The following is a 17,950-nucleotide window of genomic DNA, read 5'->3' as shown; positions in this document are numbered from 1 at the left end:
TAAACAACGCGATCTGTAATTTTCCTGAAGAAATTCGCTACGAAATTAATGCATTTGAGATTGGTAGAAGCAAGAACGTTGGCTTGAAAAGTCTCATAAAGGGTCACGCTTCCCCGCACCCTGGTCAGACTTGGCTGATGGAGAACGCTGGATGGCTTGATGTAGAAGAGAAGAAAAAATTAACCGATGCCGAGGGTAATTTTGACGTACTGATACCGCCCAGCATGATATTGATTTTTGCCGAAAACTACCGTAAGATCGTTGTCAACGCGAAACATGAGTTAATTTCCACAAGATCAAAAACTGACGTCAACGCAATCATGCGGACTCAAAAGGAGGAATTCAAAATCACGATCAATGCAGTGAAATGGCTAATACCGTATTTGAAACTTGCGGATCAGAAAAATTTGACCCACCAAATTTCATTCGAAAAGATTCGCCTATTCCGATGAGCTTCCGCAGTTGGGAAGTATACGAATATCCGTTACTTCCCACAACATCGAAACACGTTTGGACTGTGAAAACTTCCACTCGGCTTGAAAAACCTCGGTACGTCATTTTGGGTTTCCAAACAAGTCGAAAGAACAAGACCGGCAAGAATCCAAGTCATTTCGATCATTGCAATATCACGGACGTCAAGCTATTTTTAAACTCTCAATCTTATCCATACTGTAACCTGAAGCTCAACATGAGCCGTAATCTGTACGTGCTCCTGTACGAGATGTACGCAAACTTTCAAGCTACCTACTACGACAAGAACTCCGAGCCGTTGTAGACAAAGAGTGAATTTCTTCGAGACGTCCCCTTATTCGTTATCGACTGTTCAAAACAAAACGGATCTTTGAAGTACGGACCTGTCGACATCCGTCATGAATTTGAAGCTAAAGCCAACTTTCCCACTGAAACATCGGTGTACTGCTTGATTGTTCACGATCATATTGTCGAATACAACCCGCTCAGTGGTGGGGTGAAAAAGTTGGTATAAAAGCTGACCCTTTCCCACCATCTCGCACAGTTCAAAGATAGAGCTTATCGTTGACATACAAGGCTTTCGTAGACCTTTCAACAATACCTTCACATTGAAAGAATTGGCTATAATTTTAATCTACTCGGAAGCATCTCCATCAATGTTTTTCTTCAAGCCACCTTACGAATGGGATTGTCCGGACGTCAAATACAAAAGCCAAAATTCTTCGTTCGAATGCGATTTTCACGGTTCACCTTGGAGCTGTGGAACCATACCGTTTGAGGAAGTTGAGTGGACCATTGAAGACAGGCTGTGCAAAGCTGGAATGGTGTTCGTAAAAGGAGAAGAAAAACGAGATTGTTTGCTTAGAATTGTCCCCACAGTTCAAATCATCGATTTGCTGGACTTTGGCTGTCCGTTGTTTCAAACCTTGCAAAAAACTTCAGCTGGGTCTCTAAGATGTGACGTGCATACAATACCTAACGCAATCTGTGCAGCACAAAACGTTTTGATACTTCAAAATTGGCTACATAATCGTCATACTGTTCGGATGGTGATGGTGTATGAGTTGTGTTACTGCGCAGAAACGTCGACAAGAACGACCCCGCATTCCTGGCAAATATGTGTATTATCCTGGTTATGATACTGTTGAATAAAATTATTGTACTATCGTTGTGAAGTAATTGTCAACTGTACCCTAAAAATTGTACTTAATAAAACTGTTTTTCAAAGAATATTCATGAATTAATTTCACACCTTCACCTCGGCTCTTGAGAGGGAATTTTTTTCAATACAAAGCTTATGTAAGATTCAACCTTGCTCTCCATCCTTGACCGAGCTGTACTCAAACCGAGTTATGTTTTGCATTCCTGGAGCGATAGTCACCCAACACCGCAGATCCTTGGTTCTGAATGTACCGCAGCTATCGGTCGACCTTGCACTCTGGTCTTGACTGAACCCGTCCATAATTCATCCTAGAGTTCACGTTACAGTGACAAGACGCAAACGCAGCTCGAAACCCTTCATCGTTGCTTAGTGGTGTTCGAAGTAGCATTTTCTTAGATTTTAAGACTTAATTCTAGATACAATTACAAGGTACAAAACGTACGTAGGATTAAAGGTATACAAGATGGTTAGGCGATAAATCAAAAAATATTCATGATTTCGATCTTTTTTTTTTCGTTTATCGAACGTAGGACTTTCACAGGACACTGGATATTTGAATGTGATACTCAGATTATACGTATACGAATTCAAGTTGACCGTACGGTCCGCCAAGATAGCGTAGATGCAACCGTCTCTCGTTACTGGCTGTCGTCACCTTCTGCAACAAATCTTCATCTTCTTGGAGGGCCTTGGTCAGTCGGTTTCGGTAGAAAAATCGTGAAAGAGTCCTCCAAGTCCAGAACGATTTTATCCCCAAATTTCGTTTCAACCCGACGAACGCCGCTGACTCGGTATTCGAAGTATACTTTGAGGTCCGAAAGCTTTTTCAAGGGCAGAAGTGTCTCCAGGCGAGTGACTTCGTTCAATTTTGAAAAGTCCATGATCGTTACTGTCGAGTTGTATGTGCTCAAAATCTCTTGTGAGTTGATTGAGGACAGATCTGATTTTCAGCAGATGTTTTGCTTCTCTAATATTCTTGATGAGCAATTCTAGTCGTTTCTTTAATTCACGTGGTTGTTTCAGAGCACTTCTCATTTGCAAGAAGAACAGCTTCAGAATGGCGATGAAGTTTTCACTTTTGACTTATACAACGTTCCCCCACCACATGATTCGAAATTTGGTGGGGGCTAAAGAATGTCACGTGGTTGATTTCAAATACGTATGTTTGTGTATGCGCGCGTACCTTTTAGCATTCTCAGAGCGATAGTAACCCAACACCGCAGATCCATGGCTCTGAATGTACCGCAGCTATCGGCCGACCTTGCACTCTGGTCTTGACTGAACCTGTTCAAAATTCATCGTAAAGTTCACATGACAGTTACAAGCCAAAGAGAATGTCACGTGGTTGATATCAAACCGGCATCCGAGTAAGTGAAAAAAAATTCTCAAAACCATTAATTTTGGAATGTCGCGTGTTTGATAACGTGGGAAAGGAATGTGGTGTGGTTAACGTTACACATCAGCAGTCCTACCGTGGGAAAAGAATTCGAAGTGGTTGATGTTACACATCAATGGTCCTATCGTGGAAAAAAAATGCGGGACGGGTAACCGACATCCAGGTCGGTAAAAAGGTTCACATCCCCCGCTATGCCCTCTACCGTTCGTCGGCGAGCACTACATAGAGACTCTGACCTTCGATCGGTAAAACAGCACGATTTTGACCTTCAACCGATAAGAATTTTTGGCAAGGCAGTGCGATTTTTGACGTTGACCGATACAACTGTCGGTAAGGTTGCACGTTCTTGACCTCAAGTCGGTACGGCAGAGCACGTTTTATCTAACGAGAGTGGGGGTAACCTTCAAGAGTTTGCGTCTAGGATGCGCGGAGCGGCTCGGTCGGTAAAGAAGGTATTTGTACCCAGAACTATCATAGCAATACTACTTATGTAGGTCAAAGATATGGGCAGGAATTTTGTACGACGATCAGCCCACAGTATAAGCCCTTAAGGTTCCCTCTTCAGGGAGTATTGACTATATATAAACAAGAACGAAAAAAACGTCATATTTTCTCATAATTCAATAATTTTTTAATTTAAAATTTGCGTCGTTGGAGACGATTTCTGCAGTGGGTCTTGGAGCTATTTTTGCTCACCTCACTTATGTAGTTGGTGCCTCTTTCTTTTTTAATACCCTGTTTTTAATAACTTGAACACTGTAAAAGAAATATGGTTTTTTTTGTTGCTTGTTCGTACAAAATAAATGTTCTATGAGGAGTGCTTATACTAGGGTCGAAACGTTGGAATAAATTCTTGCGCACACTATTGACATACATATCCATGATTGTTTTTCACGTTCTATTTATGTCGTTGTCTGAGATTTAATAGTGATGGTGAATCATTAGTAATACTTGGGAACTGGGAAGTGGCGGCGCGGCGGGAGGAGAACTCAGAAAGAGAAAAGGCACTTTTGGCATGCTTACTCGGCTATGGCCTGTCGATAACATCGAGTTGTTCATTGCAATTTATGAATGACTCGAAACGATCCAAATAAAAATTCCTTTTAAAAAAATTTAGGTCATGTATACATTCGGTGAAAAAAACTCAAATTTTCTGAGATGAAAGTGCATGCGCAAGGAAGTCTTAGCATAAAATTTCCAGTAAACCGCTGACAAAAGTTCCTTGTGCACACACTTTCATTTTAGAATATTCAAATTTTTTTTCAGAACACTTATTACCATATGTAATCTGAATTTTGTTGAAAGAAATTTTTGATCACATTTTTTTCTATCATTTCGAAAAGGAAGAACTCGATATTATCAAAATTTCATCTCAGTTTCTCCTTAAACAGGACTTTCGTGCCGTCTCATCGGCAGTGATGTTCATACTCCCACGCGTGGACTTGGATTTCTTGCACATCTTCACGACTTTTTGTTATTTATTGATACGGAAGTCAAGCGGTCGTCTCGCTTCCCCAATATGTAAACGTACCTGCACTGGCAGAGATTCAAACATACGAATTACTTCCGGCTTGTCCGTGGTCAGGAGGTTTCATTTGTCTCAGCTGGCTACCCACGACAAGCTTACCATGAAACTTGAAATCGATGCAGGTCTACCCTTTTTGCATACACTGGCCCACAAGACTACACACAGAGACCTGCATACGAAGGCGTACCGCCAGGCACCGCACCCGCGAAAGTACCTAGATTTCGGTTATAACCACTCAAGACGGACAAAAACGGCTGTAGCACAATCCTTTGTCCAACGTGCTTATAAACTGTGCATTACTACAGAACAAAGCCTGAAAACTGAACTATGAACAGTAGAAGACACGCTCAAGAAGGATGGCTATTCGGAAAAAGTCATCTAGAAGGTAAATCTTTTGATTTGACTTTTTAGTCATCACTGAAACGACAATCAGGCTAAGTGGAGCAGTGCCCAAACCATGATGACGATTCCTTACATCCCCAAATTGGAAAAGGAATCCGTCGTATCTGCTCTTTCCATTGTGACGTTACTTATTGGCCTCTACCTTTCACGCCACAAATCTTATTCTACTACTAACAAAATGAAACATATTTACAGAGGTTGAGAATATTCAATAAATAAAAGACATGAATTTGCAAAAAATATGGTGATACAAAAATCTTACGTTTATTCAGAATCAATCTGAGAGAAGGTAAACGGTAAAATTAGTGTAAACGTGGATCAATCAAAATTATAAAAATAAATCATTCCTGCACTCTCGCACTCCAATTAAAATACGCCTAATACAGAAATTTAAAAATAACAAAAAAGGAATTCTTTCTGTTGATAATGACGCTAAATTATGGAATAACTCGACTTTGGGTGAATGACTCTTCACAGCAAGAAGTATGATTCTATATAACGCATTGTGACAAAATTTAACCATGTGAATTGTAACGTGGCATTTCGGTTAGGCCTGCCCGTTACAAGGTACTGCTTGAACTTTGGGCGGAATCCAGGAATAAGGGTTTTGGAAATCGAGTCGCGAGATAATCATCGAGAGCGCCAGAACTGGAGTCACGCATCCGGGCTTCGACAGGGACGAAATAGCGAATTACGAATAAGATATTGCAGGCTTTTGTTTTTATTTTTTTTCCCGAGTACACCGGCCACAAGCCGGGGACCAACTCCGACGCCGAAGATATTTCGAGGCAAGGCGAAACCGCGGAGATCTCGCGGGAAGGATACCGAGGCTGCGGAGGGGGAGACAACGCAGATCCCTGCAGCGCGGGAATCCAAGGCGGACGCGATTCCCGCTGGCGGCCGGCGCGCCGGAGTCTCCCCGCTCAGTCCGCCTACACCCAACCGAGGCAACCGCGAGAGACCAGCTAGCGACGAGGGAGCACCACCCCGCCCAACCCCAGGGCTCCGTAGAGCTGCGCGGAAGACGACATCGCGATCTAGCGTTAAGTTCTGCGCCGCGTCGCGACGACAGGTGCACGTCAAGTTGCGCAATCTCCGAAATCGATGACAGATCGATTGTTGCGCATTCTTAGGGTGATGACGTCGCGAAGGATTAGCGTGACGAGATCGGCGTTGCTGTCGATCGGCCATCTGAGATCACTCTAGTTCTGGCGATCAAGCAGGGAGGTGACGTTGCGCTTGAATAGTTAAAGGGTTTGAGTGGTTGCGCGAAAAAGTTCGTTGGGTTGCGAGGCACGATGGACGGAGACTGACATGAGGGATTCGGAAGCTTCGTGAGCTGGATGTGGAGCGGTAAGCGTTGCTGATATCCTCGCGATCGAATTTCGAGAGTAATTGAGCGAGGGCTTGTCCGAGAAAGGATAGCCGTTTGTAATTAAAATCCGAGATTTTTAAAAATTTCGTTCAATCAGTCTTCTAAGCACAAAAGCAAAGTTTTTCATGCCATATATTTTTTTTCCGTCTTATTACGACCTAAACTACCGAAATTTAATGCTTTGCAATCAAAGTCAAATTTCATGTTGACCCGTTGCTGATATCCTCGCGATCGAATTTCGAGAGTAATTGAGCGAGGGCTTGTCCGAGAAAGGATAGCCGTTTGTAATTACAAACGTAACTACAAACGTAACTACAAACGTAATTACAAACGGCTATCCTTTCTCGGACAAGCCCTCGCTCAATTACTCTCGAAATTCGATCGCGAGGATATCAGCAACGGGTCAACATGAAATTTGACTTTGATTGCAAAGCATTGAATTTCGGTAGTTTAGGTCGTAATAAGACGGAAAAAAAATATATGGCATGAAAAACTTTGCTTTTGTGCTTAGAAGACTGATTGAACGAAATTTTTAAAAATCTCGGATTTTAATTTTTGATTGAAAATAAAACTATTGAAATAAAAATGTTTATTATTTTTATTAAGTTTTACTATCAAATTAGCTTACAGAAAAGTGGAAAATAACTTAAAAGTGCACACTTTTACTTTTTCTTTTATGTTCATAGCTACTTTCTCTCAATAAACCCCAAATATAGTCGCCCATCATGTTTTCATTGTATTGGCCTTGATAGCGTTGTTCAAAATTCATGATGTCCTGATGGAAACGTTCTCCTTGCTCTTCGGAATAGGCTCCCATATTGTTTTTAAATTTATCCAAATGAGCATGCAGCATATGTACTTTTAATGACATCCTGCAGCCCATGGCCTTAAAATTTGTAAGCATATCCTCAACCAACTTTTCGTAGTTTTCAGCTTTATTATTTCCTAAAAATCCAGAAATTACTGCTTTAAAACTGTTTCAACTTGCTTTTTGAGTACGATTCAGTAACGTTGGAAATTTTTCATCGGCGAAAATCTGTTTTATTTGCGGACCAACAAAAACCCCAGCTTTAACCTTTGCTTCCGATAACTTCGGAAAAAATTTTTTTAAGTATCCAAAAGCTTCTGAAGTTTCATCCAGTTTTTTAACAAATTGTTTCATCAACCCTAACTTAATGTGCAAAGGCGGCATTAACACTTTTTCCGCTTCAACAATCGGCCTTTTTAAAAATATTAAAATCAATTAAAATTTATGAAAAAATTGAAAAATGAGTATTATTATTATAACTATCACAAAAGCAAACTTTATACCGAAAAAAGGTATTTTCTTTTCGTTTTTGTGCATAACTAATTGGAAAATAATAGTATAAACTTTAGGACAAAGAACGAAAATTTTTTTGTAGAGTCGTGTAATCTGCCTGTCGAAAAATCCTCGAAATTCGTTTGCCGATTATTTCGGTTGGTGACCGTAGCCTGAGTTGCGCGTAATAAAGTAGAGCCAATTCCGAGTGATCGAGAAGATCGAGTCGAGCCACGTTTTGAGCCGAGGCACTATTGTCTCGAATTTGAGTGTAACCCAATTCCGTTACACGGGGTCACGTCAAATCAGTGCGATAAAGTATCATTTCTCGTGTAGGTCGCGAGCCGTCGGAAGGGGAGTGTTCGAATTCGCGAACCGCGTCCCGACGTCACGGAGAAAGTTGAGCTCGGGTGCGTGTTAATAAGAATTTTCTTTTGTAGAGGACAGTCGCGGGTAACGCGACGAGCCCCTTTTTCGTTGGGGCTTTTGTATTATTGATTAGTAATAAGGTGGCGATAAGCGCCCGTAGGCATAAGCAATTTTTTTTTTTTTCATTTTATTTATTACCGATTGCGGTCACCGTGTCGGTGGGGATTTCGGTTCCGGTTTCGTCGAGGAGTTTATTCTTAAGTTGGCGACTAGCGCCATTCCGTAGAGGACGATCGCGGGTAGCGCGTCGGGTCCAATATTGTTTTTGGTTTTTGTGAGTTAGCGTTTATTATTAAGGCAGCGACTAGCGCACGTAGGCAGTAGAGGTCTTCTAGATATATTAATTCTTCGTTCTCTCTTTTTTTTGTTAAACCCAAGTATTTAATGTTGAATCGCGCATAGCGACTTACGAAGTATTATTTCTCTGGCTTTGTAATTGGAATCGCGAAGAGCGACTCTTGCAGTATTATTATTTTTATTTTTGTATTATCGCTGGCTAGAAATATATTATTGGAATTTTATATTAACTTGGCCAAACAACGTGTTGGCGTACGTGTTTCGTATCTCTCTGTACCCAAAAATTACCCCTCCCCTCTCCGCGGTACTGAACTGCCGAGTATCTGGTCGCGGTATATCGCATTACCGATTTCGAAGCGTGTTGATCACGCCAGGCACCCAACAAATTTCGCGATCTCGTTTTAGGTCCATGATACCTCGCGGACGCCGATTTATTGTGCACGCGGAAAGTTCTCGGTCATCTTCTCCGAGTGACCGAGGAGCGAGAAAAATCCACGTCACAGAATATAATAGAACGAGAAATGAATGAATGTGGCACAGGCACCTACTATTCATTCATTTCTTTACTTAGCTCGGATCTTTCTGGTGAAGTGGGCGGCTTGATGGCTCCAGAGATTTAACAGTTGCTGGTGAATTTGCGAAGGAATCAATAATTGACCGTCGGCAATTATTGATCATGATGTCCCTAGATCGTGCCTCAAATGAATTTGAATTAAATCAAATTACCGGAATAGTTAATTCAATATGCGGCGGTCGCCATATTGCCAGCTTTAGAAGACGAGAGCAGATTCCAGCGCCCAAAATATCAAAATAAAGTCGGAAAGAAGCAATGGGCCTGGTCCCACCGGCGCTCGACAAGTGAAGTAGGGTGGGCTCCCCCCCACTCTTTAACTCCCAAATATGACTAACGTCTCATTTATGTTACCTAGAAATGCCTCAAATCCAATACTTTTGATAGCAATTTCGACTAATTCGAGCCAGCCCTTACGATTGTGCGACAACATTTAATAAAAAATAATAGCAATGAGATAGAAAGATGATCTGGATCAGATGAAAAGCGTCACATGTTTAAGTTTTAGGACCTTGCAAAATCAGTCCTTCATTCGTTTTTACGTCAATTTGATTTGATACTTCATGTTTCAGTCGGGCGATATTGGAACTTCATGAAAGCGGCGGTCTACATGATCTTGGAGCTGTCAAGTGGGATATAGCCTTGTGCCTGTTGGTGGTGTACATCATATGCTACTTTTCTTTGTGGAAAGGGATTTCCACTTCAGGAAAGGTGAGTTATTGAAAATGTTTCGTGGCGCGCGTCCTCTTTAACAAAAAAGAGGGCGCGTATTTGTTAATTTGGTCACGATTTCCAATTATAGAAAACAAGAATCTAGGGAATAGGAATAAATGAAATGAACACGTCTTTTGAGTCATCAGTTTTATGCTTAATTTTGGCTCAGAGAGGAAAATCTTTGAGGTATGAACCTCAGAGAAAAAACCCCTCGCAAATGTTGAATTTACAATGTGTATAGGATATTTATCATATTAAATATATTTCGCACAATGAATTACCTATTTCGCAGGTCTAATACGATTAGTAGACATTATATACATATATTAGGGTGCTTCGTTTGAGACGACTATTTTTTTTTTCAATCCATAGACGAAATATCACTCTGAACATACAAAAAAAAAATTCCCACCAAAGCCTAGCTCTTAATTTTAATTTTAAGTACTCGCTAAATGAATTTGAAATTTTCCCATTTAATTAACACGTGGAAATATTTTTTTTCTTGTCAATTATCTATAGCATCGCGATTTTCATACTATTTAATTGACCATGGCCGGAAGTTTTAGAGGGATCCTTCCTCTGTAAAAGTTTCTACAGCTGATTTAGAATGTATGAAGTATCTCGCCAGTAAAAAATTGTAAAGTTGATTTTTGCTAAAAAATTATGGTTTTTTTCATTTTTCTCCCCCTTTGACGATTCGCGACCTACACGAAAGGCGACACTTTATTTTAATGGACTCGACGTGACCCCGTGTAACGGAATTTGGTTACACTCAAATTACCGTAGGTTTGCCGCGAATCAATCCCGGGACTCTGCTCGACCTTCTCGATCACTTAACCGTGGGTCGACGTTAGTACGCGCAACTCAGGCTACGGTCACCAAACGAAATAATCGGCAAACGAATTTCGAGGATTTTTCGACACGCAAATTACAAACGGCTATCCTTTCTCGGACAAGCCCTCGCTCAATTACTCTCGAAATTCGATCGCGAGGATATCAGCAACGCTTACCGCTCCACATCCAGCTCACGAAGCTTCCTACTCCCTCATGTCTGTGTCCGTCCATCGTACCTCGCAACCCAACGAAACTTTCTCGCGCAACAATCCAACCCCTTTAACTAGCCAAACTCAACGACACCTCCCTGATCAATCGCCAGAACTAGAGTGATCTCAGATGGCCGATCGGCCGCAACGCCGACCTCGTTACGCTAATCCTTAGTGACGTCATCCCCCTAAGAATGCGCAACAATCGATCTGTCATCGATTTCGGAGATTGCGCAACTTGACGCGCACCTGTCGTCGCGACGCGGCGCAGAACTTAAGGTAGTACCGTGATAGCAGCAGTCCTCAACTTCCAGAGAAATATCCCCTGTATAAAACATTATAACTAAAGTAAAAAGTAGTGGAGATACAGTACACCTTTGGGCCTCCTCTCATATGCGCAGAAGTATAAAAATTTTCCCATTGCGTCTTTTGTCTGACTTGGCAACGTTGCATTCTAACTCAGTATCTCTTGCCCTTCAAGCATGTGTTGTAGAGAAATGTATTGTTATGAAATCAATTGAAGGTTAGTTATAATTGGAGACTGAAAATAATACACAATGACTTCGCGATTGAAAAACGGCAGATTTGTCAAAAAAAGGACTGCTGATAAAATTAATAATGCATTAGCAGGTATGTCTAATGCTAAAAAACCAAAAGTTGAAATTGCACTTGACGGAAAGGACGGAGATAAAATTCCTGACGAGAATGGGATAGTTACGTGGAAAGTAATTGCAAAAAATCTGAAATGCACAAGCTGCAGAAGTCTTTTGGATTTGGAGAAGCTTTATGAGTTCAAAACAGAAGGTCTGCATTCAAAATTTAAAACAAAGTATGATAAATGTGCAAAGCTTAATAAGGTCAACAGTGGAGTAAAAACCAAGACAGTCTCTGATATTAATTCATCCGTGGTACTTGGTAAGTCATAAATATCATATTTCAATCAATATAATTAATTATACACCTAATTATTATCAATTTATTAATATCTATTATATTAATACAGTGTTATAGTTTAATTAAAAAATACATATATAAATGTACTTAGTTTGTTATATAATGTATTAATTAATGATATGTTTCAGGAGCTATCCATTCAGGTGTAGGAAATACCAGTTTAAATAAGATTCTATCTATAAATTTACCTCAAATTAGAAATCAACTATACATATAAAAGATATGAGGTTATAGTTGGCAAAGCTATTGAATCAGAAGCAAAGGACAGTTGTAAGCGAGCTGCATCAGAAGAAAAAGAATTGGTCGTTAAAAATGTAAAGAAATTATGCGATACATTAGATAGATAGATAGATTCTTTATTTGCCTTATTAGATGTTTCTAATGTTTACAAATTGAGTTCGGAGTTGTACATTTTGATTCTTAGCTTAACTTACTAATTAATTAATTATAAATCGCTTAATCTAGAATATTGTTGTTAGAAATGCGTAATTCTCTTAGCCTACATAATTGTTCAACATAAACATAAATTTTATTAAGTTGAATTGGATTGTTCATTTGACATACTTCGACGACATTAAGATTATTGATTGTAACATTTATATTATTCACAAACTTGCCTCTTATATCCCGGTACAATGGGCATTCCATAAGAAAGTGCTTAAGAGTATCGAATGCTCCATCCTGACATGTTGGACACGGCTCGAATGGGTTAAACTTATTCACTTTTTTGTTTACATATAGACTGAAACCATAATTATTTGCCGTTCTAAGTTGTGCCATAACTTTTTTAATCTTTAGCGGGACCTTACTATGAAGATATTGATTACTTGGTTTGTTGTATAAATCTGGGGTTTCTAGATAGGCAATTCTGTTAACTTGCGCTTTTATTTTGTCTGTTAAGGTTTGTTTGTACTTTCTTAACAGAATTTTACCTACTCTCTCCCACTCTTTACCGTCAAACGAGTCAAGCACACACATATACCTTTCATCTATTGCTTTTATAAACTTGCCAACCTCGGTAAACCAATTATATTCAGAAGATTCATAACCGCTTTTATATAGCTCTATCTGTTTTTTAAGACATACCAATGGGTATCTATTTTCTTCCATCTTTAGCACTTTTACTATCCAGCCCCATGTGAGCTTCCAAATATTATACGCTAAATCAATTTTGTTTGTCTCATACTTTACCAGATTATTCGGAGTTGTACGTTTTATACATAATATCTTCTTATAGAATTCAGTGGTGAGGCTATCAATTTCGTTTATGTATCTGAGAGCCCACACAGGGGCTGCATATAGTGCTATCGAAGAAATCATACTATCAAATAGTGTGTTAATACTATCAAAATCATACATTCTAGCTTTATAAATAACTGTGTTTACGGCGCCTATTGCGGTTCTTGCTTTACTTATTGCACTCGTCATTGCCAAGCGCCCCCTTCCTGACGCTGATATAGGTATCCCAAGATATGTAAAATTTGACACTATTTCTATGTTTTTTGCATTGTAATAGAATTTAAGATTTTTAGGTATCTTTCCTGCTTTTCTGCAGTACAATATATAAGATTTGTCTACATTTACAGTTAACCCATTTTTTTCACAGTAGTTGTGTAGAATTTTAAGTTTTTTCGCGACATCAGCTTTATTATTTGCAATTATTGCTAGGTCGTCAGCATATAGAAGTAATAGTACGTCAGTTAGAATGTTTAAACTTGTGCCATAGAGGCCTTCTTCCCGGAAGTATTCCTCCATGTCCGCGATAAAGAGAATAAACAAAAGGGGACTAAGGATTTCTCCTTGTAGTACCCCTTCCGTTATATCTATCCTATCCGTTAGACCCTCTGGAGTTTTTATTCTTATATGCGCCTTACCATAGAGGTCCTTCAGTATCCTTATATACTTTGCACTAACGCCCATATTTAAAAGTTTTGCCCATAAATACCTATGTATTATTGTGTCGAATGCTCTTTTTAAATCCACGAATATGATAAATAATGTACCCTTTTTTTGCCTTAGTTTTGCATGGATTAACTCAAACAGTACATATAAGTTGTCCATACAACTTCGGTTTGACCTGAAACCCGCCTGACCTTCAGGTAGTATTTTACATTTTTCTGCCCAAGTAAATAGCCTTTCAGCCAATAAAGATGTGAAAAGCTTTGTTATATGATTAACCAGAGAAATTCCCCTGTAATTCGCTGGGTCTTTCTTATCACCTTTTTTAAACAACATTGTTAAGATTATACTTGACCAGCTTTCAGGGACAATTTCATCGCGCAAAATTTTATTGAAAAGACTAAGTAAGTAATATTTCCAGTTTTACGAGCAACTCCGGTAAAATTCATTTGTGATCTTATTTTCCCCAGGCGATTTACCGTTTTTCGACTTATTAAGTACTTCATTTAATTCTTTTATAGTGAAATCCTCGTCCAGGTAAGGATCTAATACTCCCGAATATATATTACTATTTGGTTCTATCTTTTTTTGCATCTTCTCATAAAAGCTAATCCATTGTTTACCTGTTATTTCTGGTGGTACATATTTTTTAACCCTGTATTTATTTAGCGCTTTCCAAAATTCTTGGGCGTTCCTAGCATCGTTAATTTTTTCTGCTTACTTCACAAAATATTCTTTACGCTTACATTCATATAGGGCTTTATAACATTTTAAAGTTTCTCGGTACTTAATTCTATCCTGTTCCCTAAAATTATTTTTTCTATAAATTCTCAGATTACAATTTACACTTTTCTTTAACTCTTTACATTCTTTGTCTACCCATGGTTGCTTTTCGTCTGTTTTTATATTATGTACTTCACGCACCATATTCAGCTCATATGCTGATTGGGTGATAGCCAGGTGAAACCTTTTTTCAATTTCGTCTGTCGTTTCTATTTCCGTATTTAGACCCACGAGCGGCGACCACCTTAAGTGTTGTTTGTACATGAGTTTATAGTTGTTATCCCAACAATATTTGATTTGCTTACTTGGTCTCGCCCTGACTATACTATTACCATTTAAAACAAGTTTGATTGGAAAATGATCAGAAAAATTAATATTATAAACTATCTCAAAATCCTGAATTTTTTCAAGTCCTTGTTCATTAGACAACGCGAGATCAATTATACTACTTCCCTTACCGGTGAAGGTTGGTTTCGCCGGACTATCACTTACAGTTTTACCATTTACTACTATGAAGTTATTAGTGTCAATAAAATTATTTACTGCTTCCCCTATTTTGTTGAGCGTACAGTCGGAAAACGTTCCATCTCCGGTAAGATTTGTTTCACTTAGAATTTCATCAGGTATTTGGATAGGGTTACCTATCCTCGTGTTGTAGTCTCCCATCAAATAAATTGGCTCTGACGGAAATTGATTCACTATGCTTTCTGCTACCTCACTGAAGTTTTTTAGGTCATTATTAAAGTGCTCGTCACTTGGCCTAAGATACGTGAAACCCACTATGAATACACTACTCCGATTTACTATACGCACAAAACAGTTGTTATATGACATGTGTACTATCGTTTTATCAAGTTTCTTATTTAACAGTATTAACATTCCACCACTGGCACGCCCGTGTACGTTGTCCTTGGTTGCGTTTATCCAGGTTAGATCGTAGTTGTTTGTCCAAGCGTTTAGTGGGACTTCACTCATGGTCCATGTTTCAATGAGGCACATGATGTCGTGTGCGTTGAGTTGTGATTGACTATAAAAGTTTTTTATTCCTCTGACATTCCATACGATTAGACTAAGAGAATTCGCTTCTTGTTATTGTTGCTCCATCATTGTGATTTTGTTTTCTTGACGAGTTTTGTTCTTGTTCGGCGGTTGTGTCGGAATAAGTTCCTGAGAGCCCTCGTCCCAGGCCATCCATCTGCCATCGACGTTCACCTTATTCCAGTAAAATTTTACAGATGAGCCGGCTTCTCTTTTCGATTTTACCGCATTCCTGAGGTTCCATCTTTCACGAGCCTGGGATTCGGTAAGATCGCTTTCAACAAATATCTTTGTTCCCTTTAGCGCTCATTTTTTGTTTAACATAATTAAGTTTTTGTCTTCAGCGTTTCGTATCGTTATCTTGTAGATATTTTTGTCTACTCCCAAGATTTCCAGGTTACTGTGTGCATTGCGTAGATTGAATTTTGTTTCCAGTAGTTCGCTTACAATTTTTTCACTGTCGTTGATGTTACTGGTTGCCTCCAAACCTTTGATTACTATGTTCTGTCTTCTGCTCGCTCTATCTTTGTTCTCCTGTCGCTTTACATAGTTCACCAGATATTCAATTTCTTTTATTTGTCTTCCTCCTGCGCTTGACTGGCCTCCTTCAGCTGGTTTCTCATTTATTTTTCCTTCAAGAGCTTTCACTTTTTCTTTGATTTCACTCTGTTCTTTTTTCAGCTCATTACAGTCATTTTTAATGACATTTATTTCCTTCGCATGCTCAATCTTCATGTCGTTCAGCTTTTCTAGAAATTTTTCCTCCAGCCTGTTTAGGTTTGTGCTGCTCTCCAGCCTGAAACTCTTGATTTCCTCCAATATTTTCTCGGAAGCCATGTCCGTTGGTGGGGATGCAGCGACGGGTGAATACTCTTCCAAACTGTTGCTCAGCTCGTTGCTTTCCGTGAAAGCCTTCTTTCGCTGCACTAGTTTTGGGGACTTTTCTGAGAAACTTTTCTCAAAACTGTCCTCTAACTCCCTTTTCCTTTTATTAAACAGTTCTTTAATTGAACCTGCTGAGTCTGAACGATGGATCAGGAAACTTTCTCGGGTTGTAGGTCTTCCAGGTCTTCGTTTTTCAAAGTTGGCGCCTACCGGTGATTTTAACTGCTTGTTGTCCACTTTTTCAGCTTGTGGTAAGACACCTACTATCGATAGTGCAGGAGCCGTTGTATCGACATTTATAGCCCTCCTACTTTCGGACATAACCTTATCTCCGGTTACGTTATTTAATTTTAGTAGTTTTAACCGATTATCACACCCGTTTTTTATTATTTATATACTAAAATACTCCTATTTTTTTTTTGTCTTTCCGATTAACTATACGCTTTTGATTTTACTATACTATTTACTTGTTTTTTTCACACTGGATGTTAACACACTAAACGTGCACATCCACACTCTATCAACTCACACATCGAACTCCAATTATGCGATACATTGTAAGAATTTATTTCGATTTATTTAAAATATTGAAAGAGGTCAGGCTGATAAAATAATGATTATAAATCACATTTTTACTCCAAGGTTTTCTGATAGCAAAATATTATTGCATTGTAATTAATTGAATTGTGACATAATCATGGCTGAAAATTGTAAATATTTTTGTGGAATGTCTATCATATATTTAAAAAAAAAATTGTACATTATTGGATGATTTATAATTATTATATTATCATCAAATGTATAATATACGGCAAATTAAATCTTAACTTGAAATATGACTTGTGATTTTCTTGTTTTACTGTCACAAAAGAGAAATTGAGTATTGCTGTCATAGCTTTAGGTAAATAGTATATAATTGTAAATCGCGCACTTCGAAATTATGTACTTTACAGAAAAATTTTTGTTGTATGTTGTACATTTGATATTGACTTGAATAAATAAATAAAATAAAAATAAAAACATGATTAGAAATTAAATGAAATTTTTTCTTCCAATTTAAGGCCTCCGGAAATCGCCAAAGACATTTTTCGTCAACTTGACATCCTCAACATCTATTCACAGAATAATCATTATTTATTTGATAATGCTTTAGGTGAAATAGTAAATATAATAGTATCATTTGATATGGGTTGGACAAAACGTGGTAATGGACGTAGCTATGACAGCTTGAACGGTTATAGTACAATTATTGGATTTTTATCGGGAAAAATTTTGGATTTCACGACGAAAAATCGAAAATGCCGGAAATGCGATATGGGTCGTAAAAAAGAAGACCATGACTGTCGATTAAATTTTTACGGTAGTGCTAAAGCGATGGAGGCTGCGGCAGGAGTTGAACTTGTCAATCACAGCAGCATCTTAAAGGAAGCTGGTCTTCAAGTACGAGCCATCATAGGAGACGAAGACAGTTCTATGATTGCTGCTATACGAGCAGACAATCCAACTCAAGAATTTCATAAATTATGTGATAAAAATCACTTGACCAAGAATTTTGGGACAGCATTGTGGAAAATGCAATCGAGTTATAAAGAATTGGCTAGACAGGGTGTTTCTCCTCACATTAAAAAATGCTTCTCATATGCTGTGTCTCAAAATAAGGGGAAATCTGAACAGTTGGCTTTAAATTTGAAGCAAATACCTGA

The 17,950-nt window shown here is 38.7% G+C and overlaps 2 protein-coding genes across 2 annotated transcripts in view; one reads left to right on the top strand and one right to left on the bottom strand.

The window, feature by feature from the left end:
• The window catches only part of LOC124301145 (sodium-dependent dopamine transporter), a 571,198-nt gene that overhangs the window by 355,756 nt on the left and 197,492 nt on the right, over positions 1 to 17,950 (top strand). The window contains exon 6 of the mRNA XM_046755874.1: positions 9,504 to 9,642. Within this exon, the coding sequence (XP_046611830.1) occupies positions 9,504 to 9,642 (139 nt within the window). The remainder of the gene's footprint in view (positions 1 to 9,503; positions 9,643 to 17,950) is intronic.
• LOC124301147 (uncharacterized) overlaps positions 1 to 17,950 on the bottom strand; it is a 34,670-nt gene that overhangs the window by 8,766 nt on the left and 7,954 nt on the right. The gene's annotated exons all lie outside the window — the stretch shown is intronic.

This window comes from Neodiprion virginianus, chromosome 3 (assembly GCF_021901495.1).
Source record: "Neodiprion virginianus isolate iyNeoVirg1 chromosome 3, iyNeoVirg1.1, whole genome shotgun sequence".
NCBI lineage: Eukaryota > Metazoa > Arthropoda > Insecta > Hymenoptera > Diprionidae > Neodiprion > Neodiprion virginianus.
Note: the sequence above shows the minus strand (reverse complement) of the source record. Positions and strands in the feature narration are given on the sequence as shown.